Raw genomic sequence first — 21134 nt, forward strand, 5'->3', positions numbered from 1 at the left:
AACCGCATGCAGTCCTGTTTAGCAGCAACACCAGTCCCCGCCACAACCTCCGCCCTCCGCCGACCAGAGCCCGGTTACCCTCCAGAACCAACCTCAGAACCCATGATCGTGGAGAAGCAATGATTATCTTCCGCTGAGCGGCAGAGAAGGCTGACCCGGGGTCTCTGTTTGTACTGTGGAGCTCAGGGGCATCTGATCTTGTCATGCCCCCTTCGCTCTCCATGTCCTCGCGGTTGTGGCTAGAAGGGGTACAGCAAAAGAAACCAACAATAAATAATTTTTTCTACCTATTAGATTGTGTTTTATTAAAGTCTACATCTACATCTACCCCAACCCTAAACCTACCCTTACAGTAATGCAGATACTTTAAATATTGTTGTTCAGCGTGAGAAAAAAGATGCAATATTGATGTGTGCATGCGCAGTAAACCCTGGTAGGACAAAATTGACAGGTAGGATAAAATGTCAGGACACCTTGTTTATAACATAGCAAAAGAGGAAAAAGAACAGGTTGAATGTTAACCAGTTTCATTTCCATATAACTATAAACTATGATAAAAGTTCATCAGCATGCACTGATTAAACCCATGTTGTAGCAAAAAAAAAAAAAAAAACGAAGAAAGTTAGTCGCAAAAGAGCAACCAGTGGGAGGAATGAGTCTGGAGCACTGAATTGCTCAGCTCCCCCTGTCAAAGATCTAGCACACCCTCAGCACCTGCGTTCAAAATTATCTGGCGCCGCCCCTGCCCAACCTGTATCCCAAAGCTCTCAACATCCCAGTCATCATATTTCTACCGTACACAGAGCCGCAAACAGGTCAAACGACTGCATCCGCACCATCTCTCCCTAGCCTTGCGTAATCAAAACGATGAATGTTCCTCGATGCGCAGAATTTAGAAATGGAGGAAATACTGGAGCCTGTCCTGATGTAACAGATCGGCCAGGCTCCATCACCTCCCAGTCATCACAGCGATCCCTCTCACCTGAGTTCTGAGCACCTGCACCTGTCACCAATCAAGCACCTCATTACCAGCCTGCATAAAAGCACACACCTCAGACACCCTCACTGTCCGGTCTCGTATACACGTAGAGGACTAAATGACTTTGCTACTGATTACCTTTGAATACTTCTTGCATTACTTACCTCCTGTGTTCCTCCTAGTGTCTCTTCGTCTCCAAGTGTCTCCTGTATCTCCTAGTTCCTGGATCGCTGAGGTGTGTGCTTCCCCCGGATCCCTTCCAGCCTCAATCAAGCAAAGACTCCCTTGATCTTGGATGAAGGCTCGGTCTACAAGGTGAAGGAAATTCTGCAGTCCCGGCACCGTGGTGGTCAGCTGGAATACCTCGTGGACTGGGAAGGATATGGACCCGAGGAACGCTCATGGGTACCTAGGACCAATGTACTGGACCCCGCCTTAATGTCAGAGTTCCATGCTGCCCATCCTGATCAGCCCGTCCATCTAACTCCCCTGCTGCATCAAGTTTCTTCTTCGTGGCCAAGAAGGACGGAGGCTTGAGGCCCTGTATAGATTACCGAGCATTAAACAATATCACCATCAAATTCTGATATCCTCTTCCCCTTGTCCCTAATGCCCTGGAAAATCTCAGAGGTACGACCATCTTCACCAAGTTGGACCTCCGCAGTGCCTACAACCTCATCCGGATACGTGAGGGGGATGAATGGAAGACTGCCTTTGTGACCCCTACTGGCCACTACGAGTAGCTGGTCATGCCCTATGGACTTGCTAACGCCCCCTCCGTATTCCAGGATTTTATGCATGAGGTGCTCCGGGAGTTTCTTCATCGAGTCGTTATTGTCTACATAGATGACATCCTCATCTACTCCCGGAGCCAGGCCGAACATCGCCAGCACATTGCAGAGGTCCTCCAACGCCTGAGAGAGCACCACCTATCTCATTACCAGCCTGCATAAAAGCACACACCTCAGACACCCTCACTGTCCGATCTCGTATACACGTAGAGGACTATATGACTTTGTTACTACTTCCATTTGAATACTTCCTGCATTACTTACCTCCTGTGGTCCTCCTAGTGTCTCTTCATCTCCAAGTGTCTCCTGTTCCTCCTAGTTCCCAGATCGCTGAGGTGTGTGCTCCTCCTGCCTGCATTCCAGCTCCTGTAAAGCCAAAGACCCGGATTACCCCGCTCATCATATCCTTCGAACTATTCCCTCACCATCACATCCTCTGAACCCTACCCCAGTACTCTCTGTGACCCAATAAACCGCTTTTATATATACTAACCTGTTGCGTCAGACCTCTTCCGTTACACCCGAGTCCATATTGCTGCTGTAGGACCTCTTGAACTTGTTTGCATGTGTATCCCAGCTCCTCTAACCTGCGGATTACACTTTTGTAATCATCAAACACACTCCACTCACACATCTTCCAGAAAATCTGTGGTTGTTAACGTGCAGTCACACAGTTAATAGAGGTCTGATGATTAATTATTGCATGGTCAGACGTGCCAATGCATAGGGCCTATACATACAGCGCTCTGGGTAAATACATCCACATCCCCACCCCCCGCTCCGCCATTGGTACGGTCCAACTGGGGGCGCAAAACAGAGATGTGGAAAATCAGAATAATGAGTAATTTTTTATGTTAGTTCAAAAATCAGATTCGTAACTCGTAAAAATTTAAAATTAAAATGAGAGACAATTATCCGTTTGTAAATTGCTCCAAAAAAATGTAAAATGAAAGTTTGAAGCCAACTTTTCATTTGGTTCATTTTGATGGTGCGAATTGAACAAAGAACTGCAAAGGGTTACACGGACCATGAATGAACATCAGAACGTATTTTATTTAAACCGCGGAAAGACATCAATACATACCATTTGTCTACTCTCCTGTCTGATTTGTTTGTCGGACAAGATAGCGGATTCAGCGTTATGATTGGTCAGATCGCCTGTCTTTTTCTCAAAATTCCGATTTTTTTCTTGCAATTGCAAGTTAATGTCTCACAATTCAGATTTTTTTTATATCTCAAAATTCTGTGAAAAAAAATATAAATGAGCCATAAACACGGAATTACAAAAATTTCAGAATTGTAAGAAAAACACCACAGTTACCATACAAGTAATTATAATTACTTCCATACAAGTCATACTGGCTGGCAACGGGGTTGGATGACTTAATTACATAATTTTCATTTTTAGGTCAACTATCCCTTTAAAACACACTTTTTCCTAAACGTAAGCACCCACATTCCCAAATGACACAGAAATACACACTCACAGCCTTCTAGCCTCAAAACTTTAAAGACACATATACATGTTTTCTAACCAGAGCTCCTACTTACTGTGCTAATTACAGCCTTCAAAGATACGCTGTGTGTGTAACAGAATACACTCCAAAAATAATCTCACACACAAACACACATCTGAACACAGTTCAACTGACCTTAGAGCACAAATATCTATCTATCTATCTAGTTAAATTTAATGTGCAATATAAAATTAGTAGCGAGTAGGTAATTGTGCATGCAATTTACTCACCCGTGATGACAGCTATCAGTAGTGCAATGCAGACACACACACACACTGCTAGTGTGGCTTTCAGGAGAGTGTTGGGGCCCGCGCTCGCTTTGGATCCTTCTCTCCCCAGCCTCTCCATTTCCATACTACCACTGAGTTGAGTGCGTTCTGTCTCTTTCTATTCCTCCCTCTTTCCCTCTCACTCGGTTTTCACCCCTCCTGGCCTGGAGATATGCGCTTTAAGTCCTGATCCCAGGTCTGCGGTCCTTTTGGGGTCGTGTTGAGGTGTCTCTCCTCACAGGTCTCAGATCAGTGGCAGATGCACAGCATGAACAGTCATGCTCTATTTGCCAAAGAGTATCCCAGACTAAGAGAGAGGATAGGAGAGAAGGGAATAGGCAAAAGGGAGGGGAAAGAGGGTGAAGGAGAGAGTTAGGAGATTCAAGAGTAGAAGGAATTATTTTCCTTAGAGCCAACTGGAGCACCTTACTTACAGGAGTAATTATGTGGCGTCCTGCAGGAAGGGCGGGATGACTGGATGTGTGTGTATATATGTGGATCTACCTCTATATAGTCTGTGTTTATGCGCAAGGTGTGTGTTTTCTGAGTCCCTGCACCTGCCCACTCAACACTAAGTTTGAGATGATGAGCCCTATGGTTAAATATAACCACTTCCCTGTTTATTCTCAGATTGTCCCACAACATAAATTAGAATGAGGAACATACACGGTGTGATGATGATGATGTGTCTGTGACAGGACACAATCTACTATACATACAGAGTTTCCTAGACAAAGTTTTGTCTAATAAATCTGATAATTTTATCTGGGCTGTGTGGACATGAAAATGGATGTGTGGCACAAGAGCATGTGAATAGTGTCAACAAGAGTCTCACCCTAAATACTTGAGAGTTAGGAGCCCTGTTTTATCATAAATATTTGTTTGTGGTCTTATCTTATCACTAACAAATATATCAATGTTTATTTATCAGTTTAACTGCTGGCTTGAGATGCTCCTTATGATAAAAAAAAAAACATTTCATTTTTCAAAAGTATGTGAGAATTTTCAAAGACAGAATCACAATTTGAATAGCCTGAAACATCATTAAATGTTTTGTTTAATTAAATACAATTTTAGCTATAAAATTAACTAATTATATACATTTGTATATAATATTGTATATAATTAAATTCTAAAATGCATTTTGAATATTAATATTAAATATAATGAATATTTAAAATATTAAATATATATTATAATCAACTAATTTGTTATAACATTAATTAAAATAATAATATATTACAATTTTATTGTTATTAAATATTAATATTTTCAAATATTAATATATTCACATATATATATCTATATATATATATGTATATATATGTGTGTGTGTGTGTGTGTGTATATATAATATAGATTTAAAATGTTTAATGTATAATTTATATTATAATTTATTATAATATAAATGCAATATAATATCAATTATAATTTATTATAATATAAATGCACAATTAGTTTTTGTTGATATTGGCTTTCCCCATACCATTGTAACAGGGTTATATCGTTAACTAAAACTAAAACCAGTAAAAAAAATCATTACTTGAAATAACATAAAATTGATTGAAATCAAATTAAATATTTGAAACTGTGTACCTATTTTATTTCAGCTAGGTGCAAAGGAGACATTTATCATTTTTGTTTAGTTTTAAGTTGAAGTACTAAAATAACTCAAACTAAATAAAGTAAAACTAAAACTTCATAAAAACTATATAAACATAAAAAACGAATAAAAACGACAAGCACAACAAAATTACGGGAACTTTAATTAAAATTACAACAGAAAATACAAAATGAATTCTAATATAATAACAAAAAATATAATAGTATACTAAAATAGCACTGCATGGTAATACTATGTTCATGTTATACCTTCAAGTACCATGTAATTCCATGGTACATTAATATGGTGCCATGGTATTAGCATCATAGTACCATGGCATAAACACTGTACTTCTAAGTATGGGTAAATGCAAGTATTTCCTTAATCAATTTGAACAAACAGACTGTGGAGATTCCTGTAAACATGCAATGTCTGCCAAGTTTCCCAAAATAATTCTTATCTTCTGATAAGAAATACATGCACTTGCTGAGTCATCAGGAGATGACAGGACTACTATCTTGTTTAGTTAGTGGAGGGGAGCTTTCCACATGTCTTGAGTCAGAAAGATGTCAAAAGGGTTGAAGATCCACAGCTGTTAGCAGCTGGAGTGAATAACCATTTGTAATGTGCAAATGGGAAGATCTGATCTTGTCATTTCTCCAGTGTGTCTCTGCGGGACGTCACACTCCAGGAGCATTTGTCCAACAGATGATGCATGTACTAAAATGAATAAACAATTTATATGTAAAGGGGAAGTAAAACATAATCTCATCAGCAGTTTTAAGCCTCGAATATCAAATCACTTTGACACATCGTACAAATTTAATGGTGGGTGAAGGTCAACACCGCAACAGGGACATATCTGTGGTAAAATAAAACATGAAATGAGGTAGAAGAGGCCATACTGACCTCAAATGTGATAACAGTCAGTCACGATCCTGTCTGTAGGTGTAAGACCATCTGAGGATTTCCTTCACCACTCTATCTTTAGATTGTATTGACATCGATGCATATTGCATGTTATGACAATTGGATAAATTGTTCATTTTCCCCACAGAGGAAGGACACAGTTACAAGGACCATTTTTCCTGGACCCTTCCCAACTCAAACAAATATGTTTTTGAGAGATTAGACAACTGAAATACAGATAACAGAACAGATACAGCTCACACCCTACATCTATTTGTACCATGAATGAACAATTGTCATTTTTTATGAAAATTCAACCAATGACAGAGAAAATTTCCTTTGAGTTGGTTGCTTGTTTTATTTCTCTAAGGATAAAACTTACCGATATATAAGCTTTAGGTCACATATCCATAAGCCACTAATAATTCATACTAGTTTAAAGGCAGATGAAACAGCACTGCCATTCTTAACAACACTGACGCAGAAAACAGGAGAAACACATGTGCGACAACAATCCAGTTAGAATGATTTTCAATCCACAAATTAATATTTACAGTGGATTTACTGTAGTAACACTAAACCTACCCAATTAATACATTATTATTAAACACTCGTTAGTCAGTTGGTTTCCACTTTTCCGATGTGATATGTGATATGAAAAGGAAGAAAAGTGAGTTCGTCAAAAGGCAGTTTCAAACCCTTATCAACCGCATCATATGCTACATCCATGTGCATTACTCGCCAACCTATGCCACTGCAGGGACTGTTCGACACTCTCCAATGAGAGGAAATGAACCTGACACCAATGTGTTTATTCTCAACATTTTATTTAGTTTTTTTCTTAAAATTTAAAGACATTTTTCTTGTAATTTAACAAGCTTATTCTCACCATTTTATTTAGATTTTTTCCTCGAAATTAAAGGGGGTCATATGATGTTGCTAAAAATAAAATTATTTGGTGTATTTGGTGTAATGCAATGTGTTTATGCGGTTTAAGGTTAAAAAAAACACATTATTTTCCATATACTGTAGATTATTGTTTCTCCTCTATGCCCCACCTTTCTGAATTTTTTTACAAAGCTCATCGTTCTGAAAAGCGAGGTGTGCTCTGATTGGCCAGCTATCCAGTGCGTTGTGATTGGCCGAATACCTCAAGCGTGTGACGGAAATGTTACGCCCCTTACCATACTGTGATGCCGTGTCCGGCCGGAGCGACGAGACAAAAACATTAAAACCCATTATAAACAAGGCATTTGTTGCATCCAGTGGGGACATAATTACTGATTATAATGACTTATACTGTCTTTTTACGCGTTGTGTTGCATCGCGCCACGTAAACATAAAACCATGTCTGCATTTGTGATCGGAGAAATGACAAACAACAAGTGCTACTCTACACTGCTCAAAACTCGCGTTTGAATCATCAGTGGCAAATTCTTTAAATATGAAAACGTACTTACAGTCTGTGAGTCATAACAGCCGGCATTGTATTATACTCTTCCAGGATCAGGAAACAGTCCTCCATAAAATGCGCTGGACACATCTGAATATTTGGGTTAAACTGTTCTGGAACAGTGTTGTAAATACAACTTAACCACTGATTTCTAGTCGTGTCCTCTTTTGGAAGACCAAACTAAGTATTTTCGCTTTCACAACGAAACACACAGCGTCTTCACAACATAGCGGCGGCGGTGGCAGCAACAATAAAGTTATGCCTTCTTTCTTTGCGTAAACATTTGGGCGGCATTATGCAAATCTTCCCACATTGTGACGTAGATATGTGGGGGCATGTTTATATGAGGCGTTTTAGGAGGGCATGGACAAGTCTTAACTTTTATAAAGAATATCTCTTTGGTTTTGAGACTTTAGTCTTTGCAACTTTAGGGATCTTATCTAGCCACGAACAGCTTGTAACACTCCAAAGAGAAAGGAAAACTTGAAATCGCATCATATGACCCTTTGAAATGATTTTTTTTTTTATTCTCAACATTTTATTTAGACTTTTTTTCTCAAAATGTCAATTTTTTTCCTCAAAATTTAACAACTTTTTTTTCTCGTAATTTAATTTGTTTTTTCTCAACATTTATTTAATTTTTGTGTTGAAATTTAACGACTTTTTTTCTCATAATTTAACAAGTTTATTCTGAACATTTTATTTGGACTTTTTCTCAAAATGTAATAAAAAAATTTTCTCGTAATTTAAGTTTATTCTCAACATTTTTAGACTTTTTTTTCAAAATTAAAGTTTTTTTCTCTTGAAATTTAACGACTTTTTTTCTCGTAATTTAATGAGTTTATTCTCGAAATTTTATTTTGACATTTTCTTGAAATTTAATGTTTTTTCTCAAAATGTAATGACTTTTTCTCGTAATTTAATTAGTTTATTTTCACATTTTTCTTGAAATTTTCACTTTTTTCTTGAAATTTAATGACTAAAGTCAAGATGGTTTTATTTTTTATTATTGCTTGGCCCTAATCCTCTTCCGTAAAATAAAAATATTACATGAAAAGCTTAACTAAATCTTAAATGAAAATTAGAAATGTTGCCTTGGCAAATTTGAAGCAATACATTTACTGGAAATCAATAAAAATTCAATCTAAACTCAAATTTAGAGGTCCCCAACCCCTCAGAGGACCTCAGATGATGCCAACCCTGAAACAACATACAGAACTACCACATTTTGCTATAAGTTTGATTGCATCATAATAATTGCTGTTAATAGTGTTCATCGTCTGTTTTATTACATCTTAAATGGATTTTTCCGTCGGTTACTATTTTAAATTGGTTTCTTTTGCAAAGAAAGTTTTACCATTATGTTACTAGAAGAGTTTATGGCATTTTAGAAAAAACTTGAATACTTATGGGATAATGCTGGAATAATGTAATAATCCACAGCACTGAAAAAAACCCACCACATGACTCGTGTGCTATATTAATAAACTCTCATAAGAGGAACAGGCTGATATGTAAATGATTGTTCACTGGTCATCTTCCCCCTCTTGCTGAAGCACTGAAAGTTATAAAAATGACGACTCGATGTATTGTGGCAGCTTTAATGTTACTCACGGCTCAAAAAAGGCTGCTGTAGCATCACTTTCAAGCTGAAACACTCAATTACAGATAGACCTGAAAAGTAAACAGTAAACAGCAATCTCAATTACATTTCACAATATGATATTGACCAAATAAATGCAGCCTTGGTAAGCATAAAATATTTCTTTCAAGAACATTTTTAAAATCTTATTGAGCCCCTAAATTTTAGTCACTTCTACAATGTCAAGTTTGATAAAACATGAGGGTGAGAAAATAATGCCAAAAGTTTGTTTTGTGTGCACTGTTCCTTTAAAGCATTTTAAACATGAGTTTCTGAGTTTATTTACACGAGTCATTCTCCAGTATTTTATCACATGTAGAGTTAGATATTTATGTTTTTCTGGTCTCATTTTTTACAGAATTTGCACAGAAATATCAAATCTACTTTATTTTCATCAGTTTCAAATTTAAGTTTGATTCAAATGTATTTCTACAGCACTTTTTCACAATAATAATAAAAAAACATTCCCAAGCAGCTTTATAAAGAATGGAACTGAGCCTTCCCAAAGCTATATTTATACACAAAGCAATTGTGGTTAGTGAGGAGGCGAGAGCTTCTTTTTACAGATATCATTTTCCAGGGGAGCGTATCGTGTCTCATTATGTTGTTAGTGAACAGGAGGCTGTGGTCAGGAAGACCAACTATACAGAGCGGGTGGGTCGGCTCCTCAGCACGGGACGTTACAGATGAAACCAGTATTTAAAGACAAGACAGAGAAGGGTGCACAAACATTAGTTTAAACACAGGCGGTAGAGATATGGACCATATGGAGGATACTGAATGAGAAAACGAGTCAATGAGAGAGGGAGATACGGGGGAAGGACTGCAGACACATCGCTGGGCTAAACCTCATGCATCGCTGCTCTGTTTACAGTATGCAGAGAAACAGACTGACAGTGTGTCATTACACTGAGATACTAAACACACACACAGCTCCTCGATTCATACACATCACTGACAATGAAAGAATGCAAATTTATACACATTAAAATAGGTGAAACAAAGGCTGACACTAGTTACTAAAATGTAATTGGCTAAACACATTAATATGTTAATAACTATATTCATTCATATTTGTTACCTTAATTAACTTTCAGATATTTATTTATTTATTATTTGCTATAAAAAATTATATGATCAGTAAGTCTTACTTGTGGTTTTACATTAAGTTATATAAAATTCAATTACCCTTTTTCCCTTTTTTTGGGGGGGGTAATAGTGGTGCCTAATGTTATGACCATTAGCAATATCAGTAAAAAATAAATCAAATTGCAGTAACTATCAGTCAACTTACAGTTTGTGAATGCCAGCAGAAATATTCACAAAACAGTGTTGTTGTGATTTGTCTAACTTCGTCATAACGCAGATAATTGCGGTCTCTTTTTCCCAAACTTAGCATACTGTATGAAGCCAAGCTTACTGTGACATTTATCAGAGCAGCCCTTCAATTTAGAGTATTATGGTAGAAATAAGCACTCCTATCAATCATACAGCTGCCTTTGCTGTACAAAAGAAAAAAAAAACAACTTGAGATTTTTGGTGCCTCTGTTAACCACAGGCCCACAGCAAAAACATGGGTCATTACCTATATGTGGCTTTTACATTCACTAAAATAGCTGTCTAAGGATATGTTTAATGAATTTTGTGTGAACAGACAAGTCACCTGGAATAAACACCTTTCTATTACACAAGCACCAGTAGGGTTATTTATGTCAACACTTGTTTTTTTCTAATAGTAGTATATCCAAATGAAACAAAACCTGAGACTCCCAGTGTTTTTTGTTCCCAAGTACATAAACTAAGAACAAACTCGCCCTTGCTCAAAAACCACCAAACATGCACATCCTGTACCTGTAACAGACTTATCTTCATAGAAAATGTACACACTGATACAGTCCTGATACAGAAAAAAAAACAGGGAAAAAAAGTGTCTGTCTCCTTAATGGTGTCTGAACATTGTCTGAGCTTGTGAATCACATTACAAGCTCACTATGACACAAGCTCACAATGCCTATAAAACACACAAGCACCTTTCGAAATGCTGGTTTAACAAGTCATAAAAAGGAACAAACTAGTTATAAATAAATAGTGTATTAATTCCTATAAAAAATTTAAAATACTATATATATATACACTATTAATCTATATTACTAATACATTTTAATAACAAAATATTCAAGTCATGATAAAACGGGAAAATGCACAACAAAAGCTAATTGTAGCAGTTCATCTGAGACACATAAAGCCAAAAGGTGCAACCCTCAAACGAGAACAAAAGACAAACTAATGGACGGATGTGCTCTACACCTCCATCAGGAAACATTTAACAAAATGACTAAATGGAGTCACATCTCAGATGTGAAGAAATCAGATATCATGGACCAGGTTGATGAAGATCTTCAATAATCAGATACCATGTGATTCAGATACTAACCGAAATCATAAAAGTCAAAAATGCTGGTGCATAAACATAATGACTGACTGAAGGACCTGATGGAAAACTGCAGCCTGACCCATGAACTTCTGTCCCTTTCTCAAAGTGTGTTCAGTTGTTTGCTTTTCATATCAGTCAGTCACTCTCCTCACTATGTTCTAAGCCTCGCATTAGACATTTTCCATGGATCGAAGCTTCTTCCTAACAAACAAAATAAATAAATACAGATCACATGTCTGATCATAGCAATCGATACAGTATGAAAAGTGCAATAATGTTTGCAGATCATGCGGGTTGTCTAAGAACGAGCCAAGATTCCTATGGCATGATCCTTCAAGAGAAACTCTGGGTATGAACATTGTAAAAAGTGAAGCAGGAAAAACCTCAAAGCTACGTAAGTTCAAATATATTTGGTTGGAGACAACAAATGTTGACAAGCTGACCACATAATTGCTAACATTTTCCCATAGAGCCTTGCAGCAGGGGAAAAGAGACATGCAGAAGCCATTAACTCGCTGACAGCCACCATCTTTGAGATCAATCCACATTCTGATGTCCTTGAGAACGACAACACACACATATTCAACAAAGTAGCAGTGTCCATTAGCCAACAAACGTGCTACACCCTCATCTGTGACACCTTTTCTGACAACAGATGAACCAAGACGTCACTTTTCCATTGCCATAAAATAACTATTCTTCTCACCGAGAACTTTCCAACACCTTCTTAAAAACGCAGCTCATTTTCTTACAGTCCTGACAACACCCACTCCACTCCAACCATTTTCAGACTATCACAGATGTCTATCACTTCAATTTAGCACTCCTCTTCATGTCTTTTTCTCAAAATGTCCTCACATCATGTCCAGCCTGATTGGGAGCTCTTGTCAGTCACTGTGGTAAGATGCTTCTAAAAAGGAAATGCGGTCTTCTACATCATGATAAAATTATATCCAAGTTAACAATAGGATGAAACACTTTTCCTAAAGTTTAATTTTATAAAACTCAAAATTCAGCTTCAAATGGGACAATACTGCCATCTAAAGGCAAAAAATGTTCTTCATGAATTATTATACTTTTTTATATAGCTTCAATCCTAATTTTCCCAATCCATTTTCAAATATAAAATTAACATTATGACCTTCCATGTGATGTTTCAAACAGGCAGAAGGTTGATCAGACTTAGTAAACATGTTCAGAGCAGCACTGATGTCTCCACAAACAAATAAGTCAATGACACAGGAAGGTTTATGCAAATTTAGTTCCTTTATTAACATATGTACAATGGTACCTTAAAAACTAATAATTTCTATTTGAGTGCATTTTCAACCCACAGGCTAATTGTTGTGGAAAATATTCACAGTATGCAGATCATAAACGATATGAACGCTTCCCATGCACATCAGAGCATGTTATCATCATGAACATTTCACAGTTGTGCCAGAACATACAACTCTGTATAAAATGAATCAGATTAGCCATTTGATCTCCTACTTGGCAACTAAAGCTAAACTCTATAGTTCAATAATACTGTAGTAGTGTAGTTTCATGCTGTGTCCAGTCCCTATATATACAAATGTGTGGTTGGTTAACATTGTATGCATTTCATTTTCAGTTTACATTGTTTTTAAGGTGCACTCAGTTTTTTGGTTGATGCTACTCTAGTTGATGGCAACCATCTTGAACAGTATATTGAAACCTAGTGGTGTGGATGCAGCATCATGCAACAGCAAACATTTTCAGTTACAGTCAGATGCCATCATACAAATGATTTTAGCATCGAGTTCAAATAAAACATGTGGCTGGCTGTGTGGTCTAAAGATGTCACCATTTGTACTTCAATGATTCAATTCTTCATTACAGTGCAAGTATACACGACTTTAAACATATTTTTCAAAATGATTATAGATTACTCAGTGCACCTGTTTTATGTTTTTACTTGCTTCCCAAATTTCTCACCTGGGGTCAATAAAGTATTTTTATTGGCTTTATTTATGTAGTACACTTGCAAATGTTTGGGTAGAGCTGGTGTGCAGAAAACTGAATTACAGACACTCCAATGTAAAACTACACATACTATGTGTGACTATGTACTTCTGGAAGACAGAGGCCAAACAGGCAAGTAATGCCCACAAATCCTCTATGTATAGTGTCATTTCTGGGTTTACATAAACATTTTTGACACAGTGTGATCATGTATTAATCAAAGAGGGCACTGTTGGCACTGTCCTGAGGTCACTGTGTAAATCATGCAGCTTCAAGACTATTTGACTGCTTATAGCGGAGCCATTCAAACCTAAAAAACACATCAATTAAGAGTTTTCTCGAGTACAGCAGCAATCTAAACCCTCTGGCTGCCCTCTCAGGGTGGGCATTCTGGCAATTACCAGCAAAGGTAAAACCACCCAGTCGACTGACTCCTCCATTAGTTCAAGAAGGTTCTTCAGACAGCAATTTCCCCCAAACAGTCAGATTGGAGGAGATGGCTGTATGTTATCGTGCTGTGACCATCCACAGACCCAGAGCCACATTGGCCGCTAGAAGAGCACTGCCCCCCAGCAGAAAAAAGAAGCCAATCAGCTCTCGGTTGTTCCTCTCTGGGATCACAGAGCTCAATGTAGCTTCTAGGAACGCTGTGAGCATCCACTGGCCATCCAGCGCAAAACACGGGACAGCGTTTACCACCGCCAGGGCCCCCGATAATGAGACCAGATATCTCAACACACAGGAAGTTAAGGCTAGTTAACAGCAGTGACAAAACCAATACCTCCTGGTCAGAATTCAAGGTTCATTTATTATGTTTGCTGACCAATGCTGATAGTGTGGGAAGGATACTTGCAGAAAGTCTCCAGCATGACAGGCAGATCTGGATGAAGAAAGCCCAAACGAGGAACGAAGTTGGTGAGACTCACTAAAAATAAAGAAATGACCTGTTTTTAAAAACAAGATTGTTTGCACAAACCTAATTAAATAAAAACAGAATCTGTCTGACCTGAATACTGTAGGTGTGAAGGGTAGCCAACAAACAGCATGTCTGTTTGCGGCGGGTGTTTGACCCGAATCAGTCTGGTCTGGTTCTCCAGAGACGGGATTAAACACAGGCTTGGGATGAAGTCTGTTTGACAGTCTGTGTTTGTACGGCATGTACGGCTCGCTTCAATGGTTTTTCTGACCGGCAGGCAGGCAAACTAGCATGGGGAAAAACAGCAATAGTTTAAAGTGTCAAAAACACCAAGACTGAGGTGGCAAGAAATCATTTTCCCGTCCTTTTGTAAGATGTACAGTGTAAAATGGATCAGTGTTTTCATTTCATATACTTTTTCGGATATATATTTCAGACATGCAAAGACTTGTTTGAGCCAACAGCACACTTTAAATATTCACAATACTACATTGATAAAATGTTTGCAGTGTTTAGCAATTAGGTGCCATAGAGCTTATTGCTAATACTAAAAGGCGCAAACAGAATAAACCAATATAAGTTCTAATTTGTATAAAATTACCAAATGCTGAGTCTATTCAGAAAAGCTGTCGGTCTTACCAATTTGCTCTCCACATTATTACTATAAGAGAAGCAGAGATCTGTCAAGCTGTTGTTCCCACAGCACTCCATAGTGCCATCGAGACGCTTGAATGCTGAGTGGAAGAAAAATCTGAATCAGCTAACAAATATTTGTAATATTGAATTTAAACATCTCTATTTACACTGCCATTCAAAAGATTTTAAAAAGTTTTTGAAATAAGTCTCTTGTGCAGTACAGTAAAAACAGTAATATTTTTTTAAATAAGTGTTTTGAAAATATTTTATAATGTAATTCCTGAATTTCCAGCATCATTACACTTCTTCCATGTCACATGATCCTTTAGAAATAATTCTAATATGCTGATTTGCTGATTTTAAATTTCTTATTATCAATGTTGAAAACGGCAGTATTGCTTAATATTTTCGTGGAAACCATGTTTTAAATTCTTTGGTGAATATCAAGTACAAAGGAATAGAATTGATTTGAAATAAAAAGATTTGTAACACTATAAGCATCTTTATTGTCACTTTTGATCAATTTAATGCATCTATACTCACTAAAACTGTTCAAAAAAATCATCTTACGGTCCCCAAACTTTTAAACAATAGAGTATAAGGCAGGTCAGTACCTCTTCCAGCTGTCCAACTGAGCTGCAGCTTTGCAGTGTGAACGCAGTATCCCGTCTGAGGATTATGGGATAGATGCTGAATGCAGTCGTGCCAGTCCTGCACTCCCCAGACAGTACAGTCCTCCAGCTGGGTAACCAGATCTCCTAGAAACAGCCCATGAGGTCCACTTGATGGGGAGCCCTGTGAAAACAAACCAAAAACTGATCTCAGACACTAAAGACATCATCTAAATATAAAACTTAAAGATGAAAGGTGACCTGACCTCCACCACCTCAGTGACAAGCGCCCCTGCTCCAGTGTAATAGAAGGGAAACATGAAGATGGGCAGCAGGAACAGGAAGCTGAGGGCCACAACACACAGCATGAAGTTGTGCCATACACCTGCACCAAGACAGAGAGAGTAGAAAAATGTAATATACTTTTATAAAGGTTGTTAGAGGTAATAATTGCTAAACAAAATGTTAGGTTTCATTATAAAGTGCTGCCATCTAGTGAATATTTTAAGAACTGCATATGCAAGATTTGTGGCATTGCACTTGTTTAAAAAGTCTTACCGGCACAGAATATTCTGAGCTGCTGGACTGGAGAGATGAGGTTCAGATGTGTGGTGAAGAGGTCCACAAATGCTCCAGGATAAATCACAAACATGAACATGCCAAAACCATTCAACCTCACCTGCTCCCTGAGAAGAACACGCAGAACATTTTTTGCACTCCACGTAAATATAAAACACGCTTCTTTTCAACAGAACACACCGGATTTTCTAGTATAACTAGACTTGGAACAAGCCAAGAAACACTTTACTTACATTACACGCAGACTTCAGAGAATTTTACTAGTCAAATGGAGTGAGATTTGAGTTTGCGGTGGAGCAGCTCGACCCAAAACTACTGATAATACTTAATAATGGCTAACTCTCTCAAATGTGCTTAAATCTTAAAGCTGCAGGAATTGCAAAATGATTCCAAAAGCTATTTTTTTCTTTATTATAGAATACTTATGTGGGACAAGTAAGTGTTAAACTGTTTGCCGTTGCTACTAAAGACAGAAATGACATTGCATCTTTGAAATGATTAGTTTACCTTAGTGCTGCCACCCCATGGCCAAACTCATGTATGACTCCGCTAATCAAGATAGCGATGAAAAAATAGGCCAGCTGACTGACAGGAAGGTTCACACCAGGCACCTGATGACAAAAAAATGACTGGAATGATCAGGCTGAGCACAGATGGTTCACGGTTTCATCACTGTTAAAACAAAAATGCACCATCATCATCTAATTCCTATGAGCTCTTCTGTACTCACCACCACTTGCAAGACCTGTTCGTGTGACCCCTCTGGTGTCTCTGCCATCATCTGACTCAAAGTCTGCAGCAATGTTTTGGTCAGAAGAACCACAGACCCAAACATCGCCAGAACCCCGAACACCATTCCAGCACTGAACCTAAAACAGCAACATGCAAAAAAAAGTCGGTACATTTTCAGATTTTAGATTTCAGATTTTAACTCCCAGGTTTTTCATTCTTTTACTATGATGATTTGTGGATATGTGGGTATGTGTGGGGGAGGGAGGGTGGTTACCCATAATGCCCTGCTCTCATCATAAGCAGCTTAAGACATTTTTAATGACTAAAGCTTTAAGTCTTAAAATATGAAATATCATCACTGTGGATTTAATATGGCAACAGCCACACCAATAGAAACCAAAGCAAAGCAAGAGAGGTTTACATGTCTTTATATAGATTATATAGTTTATATTAAAATGTCGATTTTTTTTCATTCAGAATCACAAGGACAAAAGACTGACAGCTCTGCATATTACAGCAATAAATGTTAAAGAGGTCATAATAAGCATCACTGTCATGTGAACATGCCCAAAAAAACAAACAAAAAAACTGATTTGAGGAAAGTAAATCATACCAGATGTAGAGAAAGTGAGGGTTGAGATGAGCACATCTGGCAAACAGACGGTTGAAGATGCCGGTGTGCCATTTAATGTGGAATGGAGAGAGAGTGAATCCATTCGAGGATAACCAGGATTCATAGCGGTTCTTCACTGAACTGGATGACTGAAAGAGAAAGAAAGAGAGAAAGAAAGAAAGAAAGAAAGAGAGAGAGAGAGAGAGAGAGAGAGAGAAAACAGTTGTTAGGATGCGATAGGGATTTATAATGAGGTAGGTACAATCATTTGTGCTAAAAAAAATAATACAGTAGTGTTGCTACTGTATAGAAATATGATATAATTTAAAAAGTTTTTACCACAGCTGTTGTTTACCATGTGTTGCCAAGTTATGTCTAAAGCCACTTTAACTTAAAAAGCATACATTTGCATAAAATCGTACATTAGTGAGAGAGTAACTGTATTACGATAATCATTTAGAATTAACACTGAATAACTTTTAAAGTTGCAACTGAAAAACTGAACTAAAAACATGGCAGTGCCACGGTACAGTAATACATTAGATAATAATATTATGATACTGAGATATGCAATGTTACTAAAATTATAATGGTACATACTACGAGCCATGGTAGCTTCACGGTATAATCCTGAAAAACATGGCACGTGTTTGGCACCAAAACTGTACAGTCGTATTACTTTACATCACTGTACCATTGCACATCAAAATGCTTCTCTTATCATCTAATGTCCTTGACAAATTAGAAAGTATCAATAACAATCGATTCCATTACTTAAGCAGCAAACACCTCTGTACTCTCTGTTAACTCTAGTAATGAAGAGTTGTATTGGTGAGATCCGCCTACCCTCAGCAGCGTGTCCGCCAGATACACTGTACACCACCCGCCCATCACACACACCACCACCGCTATGGGAATCATGGCACACCGGGCTGCATGCGTCTCAAGAGCGTCCAAATCCAGAGACAAATGAACTTACGATTCCGATTGTCAAGCACGACACCACACATCCACTGTGTACAAAACACCGTAGAAGCCGACGCTTCCGCGTTTGCGTGAATTACGATATCCAAACGCAGTCTAACTAATCGAGTCAGACTGTTTACGTTTGTCAGAGCACATAGTGGCTCAAAGTCAGAGAGCAATCGAGCACGTAGCTCGAATCATTTCGTGAATCGGTTCTTTCAAACAGAACGATTCAGTGATTTGTCTTCATCGCGTTCTCTGACGTTTTTAATTTTAATTAAATAAGGGTCATTGTTGTAATTTGCGTGTCTCGGTTCAATTTGTTGCTATGTTTAAGCTAATAAGACATTAAGTAATTCAAAACTTAATATAGGCTAATTTATGTTCACATTACAAATACTAAATTAAATTTCATATAGGCTATGTGTGTTGCTAAAAGTACAATACAAGTCGTACATTTACAGTATGTTTTATTTGTAATAGTTAGGCTATTGTACAAAGAAAAAAAGGCTCATTTTGACATTTTTGGCTCACTTCATTTGGGATGTGCGTGTGAGGTAGTATAGACTAATTCTCATAAAACTTTTCAGTCAAATCTTAATTTTCACTCCAAATGCATGCTATCAGCTGACTCATCGGTTCTCAGGTCATTACAAATTGTAGAAAGACAATTACAATGTCGATTCTTGGTACAATTAATATGTTGGTGAGATGTTGACTCTGCATGACCCTTACGAAAAAGAAGTTTATTCAAGTGTGCTATTAGTATACTTCTTTTAAACTAAAATAGGAAAGTATACTTGTAGTCTACTTATTATGTACTTCTCAGAAATGGGCTTTCTGTACTTCTCAGAAATATACTTAAAATAACATTTAAGTATACTTGACTTATACTTAGAAAAAGTCTAAATATATTTGAGCTGTACTTGTGTTCCTAGAATCCGTGTTTTCATTGTTATACTGTAGGGGGGTGCTAGAACACATTTTCTGTACAGAATTTCCAAAAAACACAAGTGAAGAAGAAACCGAAACAACAGATGCTTCCACATGTATTCTAACACGATCATCAGACATAAAACAGCATCAGAACTGTGTAAAGTTGATATAATGTCGACCAATGAAGAGATAATAATGACTGTCAAGCTTTGGGGTGTTGATCGACTCTATCTATGTTTTGATTATCATTCTGAATCCAATTCATAGTCTTTTTTCTGCTTTTTGTTCAAAATGTTTATTTCTTTATTTTTTATTTATGAAACTTATCCACATTCAAGTGTTTAAAAAAAGAATGCATGAAGCTAGAATAAAATGTTTTTGTTTACAAGCAGATACCCTGTTCTTTTGATGTTTTGTATGTTCAGATATTCATCTAGCAAAATATATACAAAATAATACCTAAATAGGGACATAGTAGTATACTTCAAGTATGAAGTAAAGTTCACTAAAAGAAAACTTATGAGTATACTTGCAGTATAAAACTATTAAACTAGTAGTTTACTAAAACAATACTTCAAAGTGTACTAAAAATGCTACTACAAGTATTTAATTAGTAAACTATCAGTATACCTATAAGTTCACTTTTAGTGTAGTTGCAGTACAAACTAAACATTTTGATGTAAACTAGTTGTGTACTCAGTTTACTACTGTTATACTTAAAGTATACTTAAAAGTATACTTTTATATACTAGAAAGTGGGCCAATTTAGTCCCAATGAGTATTGAAATAGTACACTTACAAGTATACTACTAGTACACTGATATTTGTATACTTACTACATAAAGTTTACTTAAAAATATACTTGAACTTTACTTAAGTATACTTACTAAAAGAAACTTGAAGTATACTACTTTTTGGTAAGGGGATTCAGACAATCCTTTCACAAACTGCTTACAGTAGTCTGATTCAAGAATAGATTCTGACTTTCCAGTCTCCAGTACATTTAGTGTGGGCTTTAGGGATGGGACCAGTGAAGCAGACACAGGAATCTGGCAGGGTGTCAGAATTCGTACAAGACCAGTTTTGCGAGCCTGTTTAAGTGTTTCAATTGAAAGATCCGACACACAAAAGCGATTTGCTCAGAAATCGGATGTCTCTGTTTTGCAGTGCAGCTAAAAAAACTCCATGTGCTTTTCATTTGCATTTGCTGAAGCATGAGATCACATCTTATTTGCACCATAGACGTATCTGTGAAGTACACTTTAGTTTCCAGCTTGACAAATTTGGCCTCTGTGGTTTTTATACTCACAAGACTTGCTTTTAAATGTGCAATTTAATGAAGACGTATCAGGTATTACTGTTGACCTATAAGCAAATGATGGCAGTCAACCAAAAAGGTGGTCAATTTGCCACTAAAGGCCACTGTTGTAGTAAAACTTATGAAAATTTTGAATGTAAAGCACATGGGAACAAATGACAGGTTCAAAAGTGTGATAAGTCCCTGCAAACATTTCCGTCCGGGAACCAAGCCTTTCTGGGTGGGAGTGATCTTTTCTGTCCCT

General features: G+C 37.3%; 2 protein-coding genes across 2 annotated transcripts in view; both read right to left on the reverse strand.

Annotated features, from left to right (window-relative positions):
- The window catches only part of phex (phosphate regulating endopeptidase homolog, X-linked), an 18756-nt gene extending 14839 nt beyond the window's left edge, over positions 1 to 3917 (reverse strand). The window contains exon 1 of the mRNA XM_016274303.1: positions 3518 to 3917. Within this exon, the coding sequence (XP_016129789.1) occupies positions 3518 to 3641 (124 nt within the window). The 5' untranslated portion in view covers positions 3642 to 3917. The remainder of the gene's footprint in view (positions 1 to 3517) is intronic.
- An 8947-nt stretch (positions 3918 to 12864) lies between these two features.
- mbtps2 (membrane-bound transcription factor peptidase, site 2) lies at positions 12865 to 18757 on the reverse strand. Its single transcript, XM_016274220.1, has 11 exons — positions 18517 to 18757; positions 17671 to 17819; positions 17056 to 17194; positions 16833 to 16936; positions 16305 to 16432; positions 16013 to 16131; positions 15750 to 15930; positions 15139 to 15233; positions 14590 to 14785; positions 14433 to 14508; positions 12865 to 14313 (listed from the first exon to the last, which is right to left on the reverse strand). Exons 1-11 carry the CDS (start codon positions 18589 to 18591, stop codon positions 14091 to 14093), a joined length of 1485 nt encoding a protein of 494 aa, XP_016129706.1. The 5' UTR covers positions 18592 to 18757; the 3' UTR covers positions 12865 to 14090.
- Between the last annotated feature and the right edge of the window lie 2377 nt (positions 18758 to 21134).

The sequence above is a fragment of the Sinocyclocheilus grahami genome, unplaced genomic scaffold (genome assembly GCF_001515645.1).
Source record: "Sinocyclocheilus grahami isolate Dianchi unplaced genomic scaffold, SAMN03320097.WGS_v1.1 scaffold85.1, whole genome shotgun sequence".
Lineage (NCBI taxonomy): Eukaryota > Metazoa > Chordata > Actinopteri > Cypriniformes > Cyprinidae > Sinocyclocheilus > Sinocyclocheilus grahami.